Genomic DNA, 17,487 nt, shown 5'->3' with positions numbered 1-17,487 from the left:
ATAGAAGCTGGACTAAAGACCACCGAAAAATAATGCAAAGTGACATTAATGACAGAGACAGCAGTGCATGCCCTAGCTTATATTTGTATGAGAATACACACATCAGCTGGGCCCAATTAATCCTTATGATGACAAACACTACTGTGGTTGTTAATCACCAGGACATCGGTGCACCACACAGTACAAGCTAGTACTCTACCTGGTATACTTTAGAGATTTTTTCTACTATTTCGAGTACAGTATTATGTCTTTGATTTCACTGTGGTGGAGTGGTCTAGGTAGAGCAAAGCAGAGAGGAGAGTGGCGGTGATGATTAGGAGGGAATCAATGGGGCCTTTTTAATTATGGGAACCTCATGCCGTTAAAGAGAGAAGACGCATACTGCATACATATGCAAAGAACTGAAAAACAATGCAAGATATGCAGGCACGGCGTTGCCTGGCCTGCCCCCATCGCATGTTGTCCCCGCTGAGCTGATGCCACTCTCCAGGAGGCAAACATGGGCTTGTCCAAAGCTAAACCTCACCTGCGAGTACTAGTATACTGCATCATGACATGAATACTGTATATGAGATGCAGTTGCAGTGAATATATCATGTGCGCTGTTGTTATCCATGGCACGCGTCATGACATGAGCAAGCTCGCACCCGAGGGAGAATTGGATCTGAAAACACAAGAGCAAATCGGGAGCAGCAAAATTGAATCATCCTGCATGTGGTGGCCGGTTTGTCGAGGGGAAACGGCCAATGGGAAGCATCGATCGTCTCCTTTTCCGCCGATGGATCGACCGACGACGTGTCATATCCGTTGCCTGTTGTCGACGCGCACGCACGCGCATCAACGTAAGGACAACTCCAGCGCACGACGCTATCTGCACGTCCGTTTTGCTCAGATTCTGTCCGATCATGTCCCGGCATTTCCTGGGATGCGGTGGCCGTGCGCCCAGCGCGCGGACGCATCCTTTGGCACCATCCTGTCCGCCACGGCCAATATGTCATATATTCATATTTCCAACAAGTTTCCACGTTCAAATATTAATTGTCTCAAATAGAAATAGTTTTACAACTAAATCAAAATTGTCTCGAATAAAATAGTTTTACAACCAAATCAAAATTGTCTTGCATAACATTGATGAACCAATACACCTATTGGTTACCAATGTGATTTCACATGTGCTCAACCAATTCATTTTGAATATCCAAATGAGTGTGCCAATCACGCATTTCAAGATGGAATTGGGCAAACTGTTCAAACGTGGCCGGTTCTTGGTGCAGGGGCTCAACATTTTCACCTCGAAAATCAAATCCTTGGTCGAAGATGCTGTTATCACGCTCGTCCTCGACGATCATATTGTGCATGATCACACAAGCAGTCATCACCTCCCAAAGCTTTCCTTCATCCCATGTCAGTGAAGGGTGTCGAATGGTCCCCCATCGAGATTGAAGCACACCCAAAGCACTCTCCACATCCTTTCTAGCACTCTCTTGCATTTGCGCAAATCTCTGTCTCTTCTCACCTTGGGGTTTCGATGTTGTCTTCACAAAAGTTGACCACTGAGGATATATGCCATCAGCTAGGTAGTATCCCTTGTTGTAGTGGTGGCCATTGATCTCAAAGTTGACTGGTGGGGAGTGTCCTTCTGCAAGCCTTGCGAAGACTGGAGAACGCTGCATCACGTTGATATCATTGTGAGAACCTGCCATGTCGAAGAAAGAATGCCATATCCAAAGATCTTGCGAAGCCACCGCTTCTAATATGACAGTGCACGCTTTAACATGCCCCTTGTACTGGCCCTGCCAAGCAAATGGACAGTTTTTCCACTCCTAGTGCATACAATCTATGCTGCCAAGCATGCCTGGAAAGCCTCTATCGGCGTTGATTGCCAACATCCTTTCTGTATCAGCGACATTTGGCTGCCTCAAGTACTCAGGGTCAAACACTGCCACCACAGCCTTGCAGAAGCTGTACAGTGACGGCAGGCATGTGGGCTCAATCATGCGCACGTACTCATCCACCAGATCGTCTGGAATTCCATATGCAAGCATGCGGATGGCCGCGGTGCATTACTGATAAGAGGAGAATCCAAGCTTGCCAAGGGCATCCGTTTTGCACTCGAAGTATGGGTCATGAGCAACCACTCCCTTTCGGATACGATTGAACACAAGCCTTGCCATACGAAAACGGCGACGAAATTTATTCAGTTTGAAGAGCGGAGTATTCGCAAAGTAATCGGCATAGAGCAGGGCCTGGCCTCTCTCTCTTTGTTGCGGTTCAGGTTGGGAGCACGGCCAGGGACTGACCCCCTGTATCGAGGAAGCTGCTGTTGAATGTGGTCGTTTACACATTCGTGAACGACCACTGTAGCCACCACAAGATCTTCGTCATCCGATGAGTCCGATGAATAAATGAAGTGGTTGAAGAAAAATTCATCTCCACTATCCATACCTTTGTGGGCAAAGTGTCGAACACCTTGCGGTCGTGGTGGCGAAGAGGCCACTATGATCACCTCGATGCAGCAGGGGTGGTTGGCGGCCGGCTACAGGCCGCTCTCGGGCACCCGACGGAAGCTGCCGTGGTCCATAGCCGTCGCCGGCGGTCGTATCCACTCTGGCACCGGCTACGACGACGACGACCAAAACTCCTCCAACCGACGGCCAAAACTCCTAGGAACGCGCGGGCGTGGTGGCGGCCATGTCGAGACGTGGTTTGGTATGGACGGCCGGGGGGTGAGCAGTGAGGAGGCGGCCAAAGAATAGTGGCGGCGCCGGCGGCGGGGTGGGGCGTGGAGAACGCGTGGAGGGGTTTGAGGCGAATGGAGTGCTAGTGTCCCCGACAGGCGGGCCATGGGGAGGACAAGGGCGTGCGTCCAACCCATCCGCGCGATATCCGTTTCACCCCAAACGCGGCACAAGTTTAGGCCGAAAATGGGTTGAAAACGGACGAAAACCAGACATTTGTCCGTTTGGGGCCGCGCGTTAGGCCGCGTTATTTGTTTATTCAACGCCAAAGGACTACGACGAACGGGATGGGGTCGCACGCTGGAGTTGGCCTAAGCGGCCGGACGCGAGAGTCAAAAGGCAGTGCAAATAAGCAAGATCGTCTCCTTCCCCAAATCCAATTTGCGACTCAACTTTCACTCGTTCGATGCAAGCTACGCTGCTGCGTCGCATGGTTCGACCGTGCGTGCACAAAGTATTCTGTGGCAGTCGGTATCTTGGTCTTGTGCGCACGCACGCGTGCACGCAGCCATGTTGTGACTTGGGAGTGAGGAGAGCTGTCAGGTCTAAGAGGATCTCCAGCCGTTCGGCCTCCCAGGGCGTCGAAAAAGAGCCGCTGGGGGCGAGCCGGCGCGAGATTAGCCTCTGGGGGCGACCTAGCTCCCAGTCATCGGCCCACAGGTCCTTCCGGGTTTGGCGACGTCCGTACAAAATATATGAAAACTCGGCGTTTTTACACGAACTCGGCGAAACTTCATTGAAATTTGTACAAAAAACATAAAACAGATGCAAACTACGCCTAACAACGCCTAAACTACGCCTAGCCGCCACCGCCGTCGCCGTCGCCGTCGTCTACATGCCAAGGAGCCTATAGAAGCGGGGGTAGTCGCCGCCGTCATCGTCGTCGTCGCGCGGCTGGCTTGGGCCGGCCGGCGCCGTCCCTGCTGCAGCCCTGGCCCGGGTCGCCGAGGCGAGGTGGTGCGCTGGACGGCCTGGCCTCGCCCTCCTCGTCGCTGTCGAGGACGATGACGCCGCCTTCCTCGCGGCCGCGTTGACGGGCCTGGAGCTCCTCGTACGCCCGGCGCTGGCAGCGTACCTGCTCCCGGACGTAGTCCTCCTTCGCCCACTTGAGGGCGGACTCGTCGTCGGGGCCCGCCATCTCGACGTGCTCCGGCTTCACCGTGAGCAGCCCCGGCTCCGGCTTCGGCCGAACCAGGCGGTAGGATCCACGCGGGAAGGATCGGGCGACCTCGTTGATGACGAGGGCGCCGCCGCTGCGGGTGTGGCGCCGGAGGCGCGACTCCTCCGGCTCGGGTTTGACGGGGCGGAGTGCGGGTGGCGAGCCGGAGCCCGACGACGAAGGCGACCCCAGCTCCGTCCACCGCGGCGTCCAGGAGCTACCACGGCGGCGAGAGAAGGATGGCCGCGGCGGGTACTCGTGGCGCGGCATGTTGCCGGTCTCGATGTGGTCAAGGACGGCCTCGAGGGTGCGGCCCGGAACGCCCCACCACTCGCGCCGCCCGTCGGCGCTGTGGCGGCCCCGCGGGATGACACCGGTTGTGGAGGCGATCTGCTCCTCGCGGCGGCGCTCGAAGTACATCGTCCAGAGGGTGTGACTGTCGGCGGCGTAGCGCGGCTCGTTCCGCCTTTCCTCCGGCAGGGAGGAGCGAATGCGGGCGATCTCGGCGCGCCGCGCCGCCGCTTCGGGCACCGGTGGCACCGGGACGCCGCCGGCGCTCAGCCTCCACGTCCTCGGCACCCGCATGTCCGGGGGCGCCGGGTATTCCGCCTCGTACAGCAGCCGCGCCTCCGCCTCTTAGAGGTGGCGGCGGCCGAATCCGTTCGCCGCCGCGCCGTCGCCTGGGAACCTCTTGGCCATCTTTCTTTGTCGGCGGGAAGAGGGGAGAGTGCTGCTTTCTGCGCCGGAGAGGGGGAAAATGAGAGCTGTGGCGTCCACCGGCGGGGAGGACGCCTTTTATAGCCGTGGCTGGGCGGCGTCGGGCTGCATGCCGGGCGAAGCGTGGCTGGACGCGCGTCGCGGCGCGTTCACTGCGCCGCCCGTGAGGCATCAATGGAGGCTGACCGGCGCGGCAGCCTTCGCATTGATTCCCGCGAGAACCGAGACGATAAGGGCGACGAAGCGGCGTGTCGCTGACTCGGCGGGCCCATCCGCTTTCGCGCCAAAACGTCTCGCCCCGACGCCCCAGCACGCCGGGTTCAGCCTGGGTCCGCCGGCGTCAATTTCGGCCCAAGTCGACGAAAAACGGGCTTCTGAGGGCGCGACTAGGCCAAACGGGCTTCAAAATTTTCTACGCATCACCAAGATCAATCTATGGAGTTTACTAGCAACGAGAGGGAAGGAGTGCATCTACATACCCTTGTAGATCGCGAGCGGAAGCGTTCAAGAGAACGGGGTTGATGGAGTCGTACTCGTCGTGATCCAAATCACCGATGATCCTAGCGCCGAACGGACGGCACCTCCGCGTTCAACACATGTACGGAGCAGCGACGTCTCCTCCTTCTTGATCCAGCAAGGGGGGAGGAGAGATTGATGGAGATCCAGCAGCACGACGGCGTGGTGGTGGAAGTAGCGGGATTCCAACAGGGCTTCGCCAAGCGCTGCGGGAGGAGGGAGATGTGTCACGGGAGGGAGAGGGAGGCGCCAGGGCTTAGGGTTTTCTGCCCTCCCTTCCCCCCACTATATATAGGGCCAAGGGAGAGGGGGGGCGCAACCTTGGCCCTTCCTCCAAGGAAGGGTGCGGCCAGGGAGGAGTCCATCCTCCCCAAGGCACCTAGGAGGTGCCTTCCCCCTTTAGGACTCTCCCTTTATCTTATCTCTTGGCGCATGGGCCTCTTGGGGCTGGTTCCCTTGGCCCATATAGGCCAAGGCGCACACCCCACAGCCCATGTGGCCCCCCGGGGCATGTGGACCCCTTGGTGGACCCCCGGACCCCTTTCGGCACTCCCGGTACAATACCGATAATGCGCGAAACCTTTCCGGCGACCAAAACAAGACTTCCCATATATAAATCTTTACCTCCGGACCATTCCGGAACTCCTCGTGACGTCCGAGATCTCATCCGGGACTCCGAACAACTTTTGGGTTACCGCATACTAATATCTCTACAACCCTAGCGTCACCGAACCTTAAGTGTGTAGACCTTACGGGTTCGGGAGACACGCAGACATGACCGAGACGACTCTCCAGTCAATAACCAACAACGGGATCTGGATACCCATGCTGGCTCCCACATGCTCCTCGATGATCTCATCGGATGAACCATGATGTTGAGGATTCAATCAATCCCGTATACAATTCCCTTTGTCAATCGGTATGTTACTTGCCCGAGATTCGATCGTCGGTATCCCGATACCTTGTTCAATCTCGTTACCGGCAAGTCTCTTTACTCGTTCCGTAATACATCATCCCGTGATCAACTCCTTGGTCACATTGTGCACATTATGATGATGTCCTACCGAGTGGGCCCAGAGATACCTCTCCGTTTACACGGAGTGACAAATCCCAGTCTCGATTCGTGCCAACCCAACAGACACTTTCGGAGATACCTGTAGTGCACCTTTATAGCCACCCAGTTACGTTGTGACGTTTGGTACACCCAAAGCATTCCTACGGTATCCGGGAGTTGCAAAATCTCATGGTCTAAGGAAATGATACTTGACATTAGAAAAGCTCTTAGCAAACGAACTACACGATCTTGTGCTAGGCTTAGGATTGGGTCTTGTCCATCACATCATTCTCCTAATGATGTGATCCCGTTATCAACGACATCCAATGTCCATGGTCAGGAAACCGGAACCATCTATTGATCAACGAGCTAGTCAACTAGAGGCTTACTAGGGACATGGTGTTGTCTATGTATCCACACATGTATCTGAGTTTCCTATCAATACAATTCTAGCATGGATAATAAACGATTATCATGAACAAGGAAATATAATAATAACCAATTTATTATTGCCTCTAGGGCATATTTCCAACAGTCTCCCACTTGCACTAGAGTCAATAATCTAGTTCACATCACCATGTGATTAACACTCACAGGTCACATCACCATGTGACCAACATCTAAAGAGTTTACTAGAGTCAACAATCTAGTTCACATCACTATGTGATTAACACTCAATGAGTTCTGGTTTGATCATGTTATGCTTGTGAGAGAGGTTATTAGTCAACGGGTCTGAACCTTTCAGATCCGTGTGTGCTTTACGAATATCTATGTCATCTTGTGGATGCTACCACGCGCTACTTGGAGCCATTTCAAATAACTGCTCCACTATACGAATCCGGTCTACTACTCAGAGTCATCCAGATTAGTGTCAAAGTTCGCATCGACGTAACCCTTTACGATGAACTCCTTTTCACCTCCATAATCGAGAAAATTCCTTAGTCCACTAGATACTAAGGATAAGTTCGACCGCTGTCATGTGATCCATTCCCGGATCACTATTGTACCCCTTGACCAACTCATGGCAAGGCACACTTCATGTGCGGTACACAGCATAGCATACTGTAGAGCCTACGTCTAAAGCATAGGGGACGACCTTCGTCCTTTCTCTCTCTTCTGCTGTGGTCAGGTCTTGAGCCTTACTCAATACTCACACCTTGTAACACAGCCAAGAACTCCTTCTTTGCTGATCTATTTTGAACTCTTTCAAAATCATGTCAAGGTGTGCGTTCTTTGAAAATATCATCAGGCGTCTTGATCTATCTCTATAGATCTTGATGCCCAATATGTAAGCAGCTTTATCCAGGTCTTCCTTTGAAAAACTCCTTTCAAACAACCCTTTATGCTTTCCAGAAATATTACATCATTTCGGATCAACAATATGTCATTCACATATACTTATCAGAAATGTTGCAGCGCTCCCACTCACTTTATTGTAAATACAAGTTTCTGACAAACTTTGTATAAACCCAAAAACTTTGATCACTCCATCAAAGCGTATATTCTGACTCCGAGATGCTTGCTCTAGTCCATGGAAGGATCGCTGGAGCTAGCATACCTTTTAGCATCCTTAGGATCGACAAAACCTTTCTGATTATATCACATACAACCTTTCCTTACGAAAACTGGTAAGGAAACTTGTTTTGACATCCATCTGCCAGATTTCATAAATGCAGCTAATGCTAACATGATTCCGACGGACTTAAGCATCGCTACGGATGAGAAAATCTCATCGTAGTCAACTCCTTGAACTTGTGAAAATACTCTTTTCCACAAGTCGAGCTTCATAGACGGTAACATTACCGTCCATGTCCGTCTTCTTCTTAAAGATCCATTTATCTCGGATTTCATGGCTTCTAACCATTTGTCGGAATATGGGCCCACCTTCGCTTCTCCATAGCTCGTAGGTTCATTGTTGTCTAACAACATGACTTTCAAGATAGGATCACGTACCACTCTGAAGTAGCACGCATCCTCGTCGTCCTACGAGGTTTGGTAGTGACTTGATCCGAAGTTTCATGATCACTATCATAAGCTTCCACTTCAATTGGTGTAGGTGCCACAGGAACAACTTCCTGTGCCCTGCTACACCCTAGTTGAAGTGACGGTTCAATAACCTTATCAAGTCTCCACCATCCTCCCACTCAATTCTTTCGAGAAAGGACTCGTTTCTAGAAGCAATTACTTTTGCTTCCAGATCTGAAATAGGAGGTATACCCAACTGTTTTGGGTATTCTTATGAAGATGTATTTATCCGCTTTGGGTTCGAGCTTATCAGCCTGAAACTTTTTCACATAAGCTTCGCAGCCCCAAACTTTTAAGAAACGACAACTTAGGTTTCTCTAAACGGTGTTGTCTCAACGGAATTGCGTGGTGCCCCTTTTAAAGTGAATGCGGTTGTCTCTAATGCCTAACCCATAAACGATAGTGGTAATTCGATAAGAGACATCATGGCATGCACCATATCCAATAGGGTGCAGTTATGATGTTCGGACACACCATCACACTATGGTGTTCCAAGCGGTATTAATTGTGAAACACTTTCCACAATGTCTTAATTGTGTGCCAAACTCGTAACTCAGATACTCATCTCTATGATCATATCACAGACATTTTATCCTCTTGTCACGACGATCTTCAACTTCACTCTGAAATTACTTGAACCTTTCAACAATTCAGACTTGTGTTTTATCAAGTAAATACACTCAGCATCTACTCGAATCATCTGTGAAGTAAGAACATAACGATATCCACTGCATGCCTCAGCACTCATTGGACTGCATACATCAAAATGTATTACTTCCAATAAGTTGCTCTCTTGTTCCATCTTACTGAAAACGAGGCCTTTCAGTCATCTTGCCCATGTGGTATGATTTGCATGTCTCAAGTGATTCAAAATCAAGTGAGTCCAAACGATCCATCTGCATGGAGTTTCTTCATGCATATATACCAATAGACATGGTTCGCATGTCTCAATCTTTTCAAAAACGAGTGAGTCCAAAGATCCATCTACATGGAGCTTCTTCATGCGTTCTATACCAATATGACTCAAATGGCAGTGCCACAAGTATGTGGAACTATCATTACTATTTTATATCTTTTGGCACGAACATGTGTATCACTACGATCGAGATTCATTTTAGGTGCAAGACCATTGAAGGTATTATTCAAATAAACAGAGTAACCATTATTCTCCTTAAATGAATAACCGTATTGCGATAAACATAATCCAATCATGCTCAACGCAAACACCAAATCTCGATGGTAGAGGGAGCATGCGATGCTTGATCACATCAACCTTGGAAACACTTCCAACACATATCGTCATCTCACCTTTAGCCAATCTCCGTTTATTCCGCAGCTTTTATTTCGAGTTACTAACACTTAGCAACTGAACCGGTATCTAATACCCTGGTGCTGCTAGGAGTACTAGTAAAGTACACATTCATATAACGTATATCCAATATACTTCTGTCGACCTTGTCTGCCTTCTCATCTACCAAGTATCTAGGGTAGTACTGCTTCAGTGACCGTTCTCCTCATTACAGAAGCACTTAGTCTCGGGTTTGGCTTCAACCTTGGGATTCTTCACTAGAGCAGCAAACGACTTGCTGTTTCATGAAGTATCCCTTTTGCCCTTGCCCTTCTTAAACTAGTGGTTTTACTAACCATCAACAATTGATGCTCCTTCTTGATTTCCACTCTCGCGGTGTCAAACATCGCGAATAGCTCAAGGATCATCATAACTATCCCTGATATGTTATAGTTCATCACGAAGCTCTACTAGCTTGGTGGCAGTGACTATGGAGAACTATCACTATCTCATCTGGGAGATTAACTCCCACTCGATTCAAGCGATTGTGGCACTCAGACAATCTGAGCACATGCTCAACGATTGAGCTTTTCTCCCTTAGTTTGCAGGCTTAAGAAACTTGTCAGAGGTCTCATACCTCTTGACGTGGGCACTAGTCTGAAATCCCAATTTCAGTCTTCGGAACATCTCACATGTTCTGCGACGTTTCAAAAATGTCTTTGGTGCCACAATTCTAAACCGCACTGAACTATCACGTAGTCATCAAAACGTGTATGTCAGATGTTTCGTAACATCTACAGACGACGCTGAGGTTCAGCACACCGAGCGGTGCATTAAGGACATAAGCCTTCGGTGCAGCAATGAGGACACTCCTCAGTTTATGGACCCAGTCCGCATAATTGCTACTATTAACTTTCAACTAAATTTTCTCTAGGAACATATCTTAAACAGTAGAACTAAAGCGCAAGCTATGACATAATTTGCAAAGACCTTTTGACTATGTTCATGATAATGAAGTTCATCTGATTTTGAACTCCCACTCAGATAGACATCCCTCTAGTCATCTAAGTGATACATGATCCGAGTCAAACTAGGCCGTGTCCGATCATCACGTGAGACGGACTAGTCATCATCGGTGAACATCTCCATGTTGATCGTATCTACTATACGACTCATGTTCGACCTTTCGGTCTCTTGTGTTCCGAGGCCATGTCTGTACATGCTAGGCTCGTCAAGTCAACCTAAGTGTTTTGCATGTGTTCCGAGGCCATGTCTGTACATGCTAGGCTCGTCAACACCCGTTGTATTCGAACGTTAGAATCTATCACACCCGATCATCACGTGGTGCTTCGAAACAACGAACCTTCGCAACGGTGCACAGTTAGGGGGAACACGTCTCTTGAAATTTTAGTGAGGGATCATCTTATTTAAGGTACCGTCGTTCTAAGCAAATAAGATGCATAACATGATAAACATCACATGCAATCAAATAGTGACATGATATGGCCAATATCATTTTGCTCCTTTGATCTCCATCTTCGGGGCACCATGATCATCTTTGTCACCGGCATGACACCATGATCTCCATCATCATGATCTCCATCATTGTGTCTTCATGAAGTTGTCACGCCAACGATTACTTCTACTTCTATGGCTAACGCGCTTAGCAATAAAGTAAAGTAATTTACATGGCGTTATTCAATGACACGAGGTCATACAAAAAAATAAAGACAACTCCTATGGCTCCTGCCGGTTGTCATACTCATCGACATGCAAGTCGTGATTCCTATTACAAGAATATGATCAATCTCATACATCACATATATCATTCATCACATCTTCTGGCCATATCACATCACATAGCACATGCTGCAAAAACAAGTTAGACGTCCTCTAATTGTTGTTGCAAGTTTTTACGTGGCTTGTATAGGTTTCTAGCAAGAACGTTTCTTACCTACGTAAAACCACAACGTGATATGCCAATTTCTATATACCCTTCATAAGGACCCTTTTCATCGAATCCGTTCCGACTAAAGTGGGAGAGACAGACACCCGCTAGCCACCTTATGCAACTAGTGCATGTCAGTCGGTGGAACCTGTCTCACGTAAGTGTACGTGTAAGGTCGGTCCGGGCCGCTTCATCCCACAATGCCGGCGACACAAGATAAGACTAGTAACGGCAAGTAAATTGACAAAATCGACGCCCACGACTACTTTGTGTTCTACTCGTGCATAGAAACTACGCATAGACCTAGCTCATGATGCCACTGTTGGGGAACGTAGCGGAAATTCAAAATTTTCTACGCATCACCAAGTTCAATCTATGGAGTAATCTAGCAACGAGGGGAAGGGGAGTGCATCTACATACCATTGTAGATCGCGATGCGGAAGCGTTGCAAGAACGCGGATGAGGGAGTCGTACTCGTAGCGATTCAGATCGCGGTTGATTCCGATCTAAGCACCGAAGAACGGTGCCTCCGCGTTCAACACACGTGCAGCCCAGTGACGTCTCCCACGCCTTGATCCAGCAAGGAGAGAGGGAGAGGTTGGGGAAGACTCCGTCCAGCAGCAGCACAACGGCGTGGTGGTGATGGAGGAGCGTGGCAATCCCGCATGGCTTCGCCAAGCACCGCGGGAGAGGAGGAGGAGGTAGGGCTGCGCCAGGGAGAGGAAAACTCATGTGTTTGCAGCCCACAATACCTCAACTATATATAGGGGAGAGGGAGGGGGTTGCGCCCCCTCTAGGGTTTCCACCCCAAGGGGTGCGGCAGCCCCAAAACCCATCTATTGTGGCGGCCAAGTGGGGGGAGAGGGAGGCGCACCAGGCATGGGCCTTTAGGGCCCATCTGCCCTAGGGTTTGCCCCCTCTTCTCCCCAGGCGCATGGGCCTTGGTGGGGAGGCGCCCCAGCCCACCTAGGGGCTGGTCCCTTCTCACATTTGGCCCATGTATGCCTCCGGGGCCCCGTGGCCCCTCCCGGTGGACCCCCGGACCCCTCCGGTGGTCCCGGTACACTACCGGTGATGCCCGGAACACTTCCGGTGGCCAAAACCATACTTCCTATATATAAATCTTTACCTCCGGACCATTCCGGAACTCCTCGTGACGTCCGGGATCTCATCCGGGACTCCGAACAACATTCGGTAACCACGTACATACTTTCCCTATAACCCTAGCGTCATCGAACCTTAAGTGTGTAGACCCTACGGGTTCGGGAACCATGCAGACATGACCGAGACGTTCTTCGGTCAATAACCAACAGCGGGATTTGGATACCCATGTTGGCTCCCACATGTTCCACGATGATCTCATCCGATGAACCACGATGTCGGGGATTCAATCAATCCCGTATACAATTCCCTTTGTCTATCGGCATGTTACTTGCCCGAGATTCGATCGTCGGTATCCCTATACCTTGTTCAATCTCGTTACCGGCAAGTCTCTTTACTCGTTCCGTAACTCACATCATCCCGTGATCAACTCCTTGGTCACATTGTGCACATTATGATGATGTCCTACCGAGTGGGCCCAGAGATACCTCTCCGTTTACACGGAGTGACAAATCCCAGTCTCGATTCGTGCCAACCCAACAGACACTTTCGGAGATACCTGTAGTGCACCTTTATAGTCACCCAGTTACGTTGTGACGTTTGGTACACCCAAAGCATTCCTACGGTATCCGGGAGTTGCACAATCTCATGGTCTAAGGAAATGATACTTGACATTAGAAAAGCTCTGAGCAAACGAACTACACGATCTTGTGCTAGGCTTAGGATTGGGTCTTGTCCATCACATCATTCTCCTAATGATGTGATCCCGTTATCAACGACATCCAATATCCATGGTCAGGAAACCGTAACCATCTATTGATCAACGAGCTAGTCTCCTAGAGGCTTACTAGGGACATGGTGTTGTCTATGTATCCACACATGCATCTGAGTTTCCTATCAATACAATTCTAGCATGGATAATAAACGATTATCATGAACAAGGAAATATAATAATAACCTATTTATTATTGCCTCTAGGGCATATTTCCAACAATACCGCCACCAGAGCCCAATTAAACCCATCAGCCTTCGACCGCACCCTAAACTTAACAGCAAAATCTCCCATGACCACACTTCGGACTTCGAGCGAATCGCATCTAACTCCGAGTAAGATCCCACCCGATCTTCCTCGCGGTGGCAAACAATGCCAGTCAAAATCAATACCGCCCGATAAAGTATTGAGAAATTGTGGCGAAAAATTATCTCTACCAGTTTCCGACAAAGCGATAAAGTCCAACCTATGCTCGATAGACGCCTCTCCAAGAAACCTTCTTTTAGCCAAGTCTTTCAGACCTCTGCTATTCCAAAAGATTCCTTTCATATCTCGTCATGGAATTTTTTAGCCGTGCGGATCCTAGCACTCCTACGCACTGCGGAAGTCGGGTAGATCTTCCGCTTCCATTTGCGTTTAGGAATGTTCTTATTCTCCAGCCGGTCCTCACAACCAGGCTTAGAAGGTCTGACTACAACATTCTCAAAACTCTCATCCTCCTCCTCAGGCTCAGGTAGGGGAGGAGCAAGATCCGCACAAACATTATCGAGCACCCTGACCCCCAAAGCATCAATATCGGAATCATTCATGGGTTTAACCGCTGCTAAGTTACGAATCATCTCTAAAGCCCGCTCTGCCTCTAAATCCAGGATATCATTAACGGAATTTGAAATTTCACTAACATTACTACCTAGTGAAATTCCTAATTGGTTTGCATTATTAATAATCTCATCATTAGAAAAATGCAAGATGGAATTTGAGGTATTAACCGACATACCAGTAGTGACCTCAATGTCACGAAGCTTGGCCGCCCTCATGGCGCTCCGCTGCTGTATGTCGTCAACCTCCGGATGATCCTGGAGATGGCAGCTCAACCGCCGCCCCTCAGACACCGGATCTGGAATCCCACCGAATGCAATCACCTCCTCCCGAGTGACCCTGCTCGGGGTGGGGCCTCCTGCCTCACCCCGAACACACAGCCGATCAGCCTCCATCGACGAACCAACTGGACCGCCGGAAAGCAGTGGGGCGCTCAATGGCACCGCCGACGTTGGTCTCGCCCACGGCAGAGAGACGACACCATGCCGGGGGAGGAGGGAGCAAGGGTCACCTGCCCGAGCTCCCCACCCACCCCGGCCCGGCGACAAGAAGGGCTCACCGGCGCCACAGGAGGGCCGGCCACCCTAGGCGCCCCAGGAGAAGAGGGCCCCGAGGCCACCTGCCCCGAGCCCCCTCCAGAATGCGGAACCGCCGCCTGCAGCTCCGGCCTCGTGAGAAGAGAAGAGGGTGCCGAGGCCACCTGCCCCGGACCCCCTCCCGAAGATAAAACCTCCACCACCGAAACCTCGTCCACCGTGAGAGGAGAAGAGGGCGCCGAGGCCACCGCCACCTGCAGCTCCGGCATCACGACAGAAGAAGAGGGAACCGAGACCACCAGCCCCGGGCCCCCTCCCAAGGGAAAGACCTCCACCGCCGGACCCTCGATCTGAGGAGAATCAACGAGTAGTACATGAGAGGGAGCCACCTCCTCCTCTCCCCTGACCGAGATCGGCAAAGCCCCAAGGACGGGACTCACAGCATCCTCAAAATCCAAAGCAGGTAACGTGTGCTCAAAAACCTCGTCAGACTCCACCCGCTCACTCCAAAGTCTCGGAGGCGCAGAAGCCGGCTCGAAAGATCCAAATCTCAGAGAAGTCGTAGGCACCGAGGAGGGTGGCACCGTCCCATCCCCGGACGTCTGAGAAATGGATCCCGGTCCATTGGACAACTCTCGTCCAGTGTCATCAACCGGTGCCTCCTTAGCTCCTGAGCTGTCATCTCCCTCGTGCATATCAACATCAGACCCGTTAGCCGCCTCGGCGAACAGGCTCTCATCCTCAAACTCAATCACGAGGTTATAAATCTGGCCTCGATATGTCCACTTGACCACATCAGGCACGAACTCAATATCCAGAACACTGACCAGCAGTCGGGCAGCCCCGTGAGCTCTGGTATAAGCCATATCCACTCTCTCAGTCTTCCCCACCATAATTGCCAGGCTAGCCACGCCCCTGGCATCCTGCATCGGCTTCGAGGGAGCCCCAGAAAAATGCAGCCAAACCTGAGTAAGCGGCTTACCCTGAGGTTCGACCTTCTTCCACTCATGAAACTCGAGGACACCATCAGTACCCGGCACATTGCACATCCCAAAACTCAAAAGTCTCTGCAAATCCTCAACTGAAGGGAACTCAACCCTAAACATATTTGCCTCGAGACTAACAAGCTCCCACTGGAAGTTGCCAGGAGCTAACTCCTTCAGCCTCTGCACAATCTGAGTCTCAGAGACCTCTCCTCTCGTAACTTTGACAACCCCAGTGGTCAGACTCTGGGTCTCATCAGGGATCTCCATCGCATCAGGAGACTCAAAGAACGTGAGCTCAGCACAATACACTCCATACATCATAAGAGACGGCGCCTAATCACGCAAAATCGAACAAACCCCTGAATCATGTGCCGGCTTGCCACAGGTGTCACAAAGGTCAGCCACGCACTCAGCAAAAAAATGACCCTTCTCTCCACACCGATAGCACAACATTTTCTCCTTCTTACGCGCCCACTTGGACGCCCTGTCCGAGTCAGCCCTGTCTGTCGCCTCCACTGACGCCGACACCGTGGTCTCACTCCCGGGTATCTCAGCATTAGCGAGCGCCGACACCACATCCATAGCCTGACCGGACAGCACCGGCTCCTCGGCAGCCCCAGTGGTGGTAATCGCTCTGATGACCACAGGCGAAGGAGGCTGCCGTTGACGAAACCGGCCACCTCAACAACCTCGACCACCATGATGACCGCGGTAGCCTCCCCGCTGCCGATAGCCCGGGCCAGACGCCCCGTCGACAAAACCACCCGGAGGACCAAGAAAAGGTCTCTCCGCCGCCCCGTCACTCTGCCATGCATATCCTCGGCCACCGCCAGTCGACGAAAAACCTCGGTGCTGGCCATCTCCATAGGCATTGTACCCATCATCTCCCCATTTGACCCCGGGGTGTTCCTGAAACACCTCCAGCACCCGTGTTTTGCGGTGGCGGCGCCTGCGTCTGCATCGGCCCAGACCGATTCCGAGTCGGCCTCGCGACGTAGTGCGGCGAGGGGGGGGGCGAGGCTGACCAGGTGTCACACCCTGATTCCCCGGCGCCGGCGGCCTGGGTGCGATCGCACCACCCCGACCCGCTGCGGTCACCCCAGCCAGAGCCGGCGTCGGCGGGCGAGGACCACCGGTCGTCCCGCCTCGACCCGCGGCAGGCAGCCCCGCCGAGCCCAGCAACGGCGGCCGAACCCCTGGAAGGGCACCACCACCACGTCCTGCAGCCACACTCGCCATCCCAGGGCCGACCGCAGTACCCCGGCCAGCTGCAGCCGCCAGCGGCGGCATACCTCGACTGGACCCAGAGACCGGTGGCGGCAGCGCACCACGGCCAGAACCAACACCCGGCGGCGGTGCACCACGGCCATTGCCACCGCCTGGCGGCGGCGCACCCCTGACGCGGCCTGCCCCGGTATGCACGGCGGTGTTCTTTCCCGGCTGCAGACCAGCCTCGCGGCCCGCCATGGCCACCAGGGGAGGAATCCGTCTAGCGCGTCCAGGACCCGAAGAACGCAGCCGAGGCGCCCGATGCAGAAAAACCCTAGGACTCGGGGTAGACGAACGCGACGTAGATGGCGCTGGGATGCATGCGACGCCAGTTTCGCTATCGATAGGACCCGGACTCACTTGGGCCTCATACCCAATAGTCCCTGGCCCAACGACCTCGAGCGAAAAAACGTCCAAACCCAGCCCACTACGGCCCAAGATCGATTTCAAACGATCACGGCGAGCCGCCGCGGTTTGGATCGGCTTGCTCGCCGGCTTCTCCGCCGCGGCCAACACCGGCGCCGATCTCGGTCCTTTCCGGCATGGCTTCTTCCTCCTC

The 17,487-nt window shown here is 51.9% G+C and overlaps 1 protein-coding gene across 1 annotated transcript; it reads right to left on the bottom strand.

The window, feature by feature from the left end:
* Positions 1-1,166: 1,166 nt before the first annotated feature.
* Positions 1,167-2,045, bottom strand: LOC109742426 (uncharacterized). Its single transcript, XM_020301509.1, has 3 exons — positions 1,835-2,045; positions 1,517-1,696; positions 1,167-1,393 (listed from the first exon to the last, which is right to left on the bottom strand). Exons 1-3 carry the CDS (start codon positions 2,043-2,045, stop codon positions 1,167-1,169), a joined length of 618 nt encoding a protein of 205 aa, XP_020157098.1.
* Positions 2,046-17,487: the final 15,442 nt, after the last annotated feature.

The sequence above is a fragment of the Aegilops tauschii genome, chromosome 7, assembly GCF_002575655.3.
Source record: "Aegilops tauschii subsp. strangulata cultivar AL8/78 chromosome 7, Aet v6.0, whole genome shotgun sequence".
NCBI classification, from domain to species: domain Eukaryota; kingdom Viridiplantae; phylum Streptophyta; class Magnoliopsida; order Poales; family Poaceae; genus Aegilops; species Aegilops tauschii.
This window is presented reverse-complemented; position numbering and strand designations above follow the sequence as displayed.

What these genes read in the sequence shown, in the direction of transcription:
- LOC109742426 (XM_020301509.1), bottom strand. Translation starts at nt 2,045, where the DNA reads ATGCTTGCATATGGAATTCCAGACGATCTGGTGGATGAGTACGTGCGC. An exon ending in CATGCTTGGCAGCATAGATT is followed by an intron (nt 1,697 to 1,834) that starts GTATGCACTAGG and finishes TCGACATGGCAG; the next exon opens with GTTCTCACAATGATATCAAC. An exon ending in GACAACATCGAAACCCCAAG is followed by an intron (nt 1,394 to 1,516) that starts GTGAGAAGAGAC and finishes CATGGGATGAAG; the next exon opens with GAAAGCTTTGGGAGGTGATG.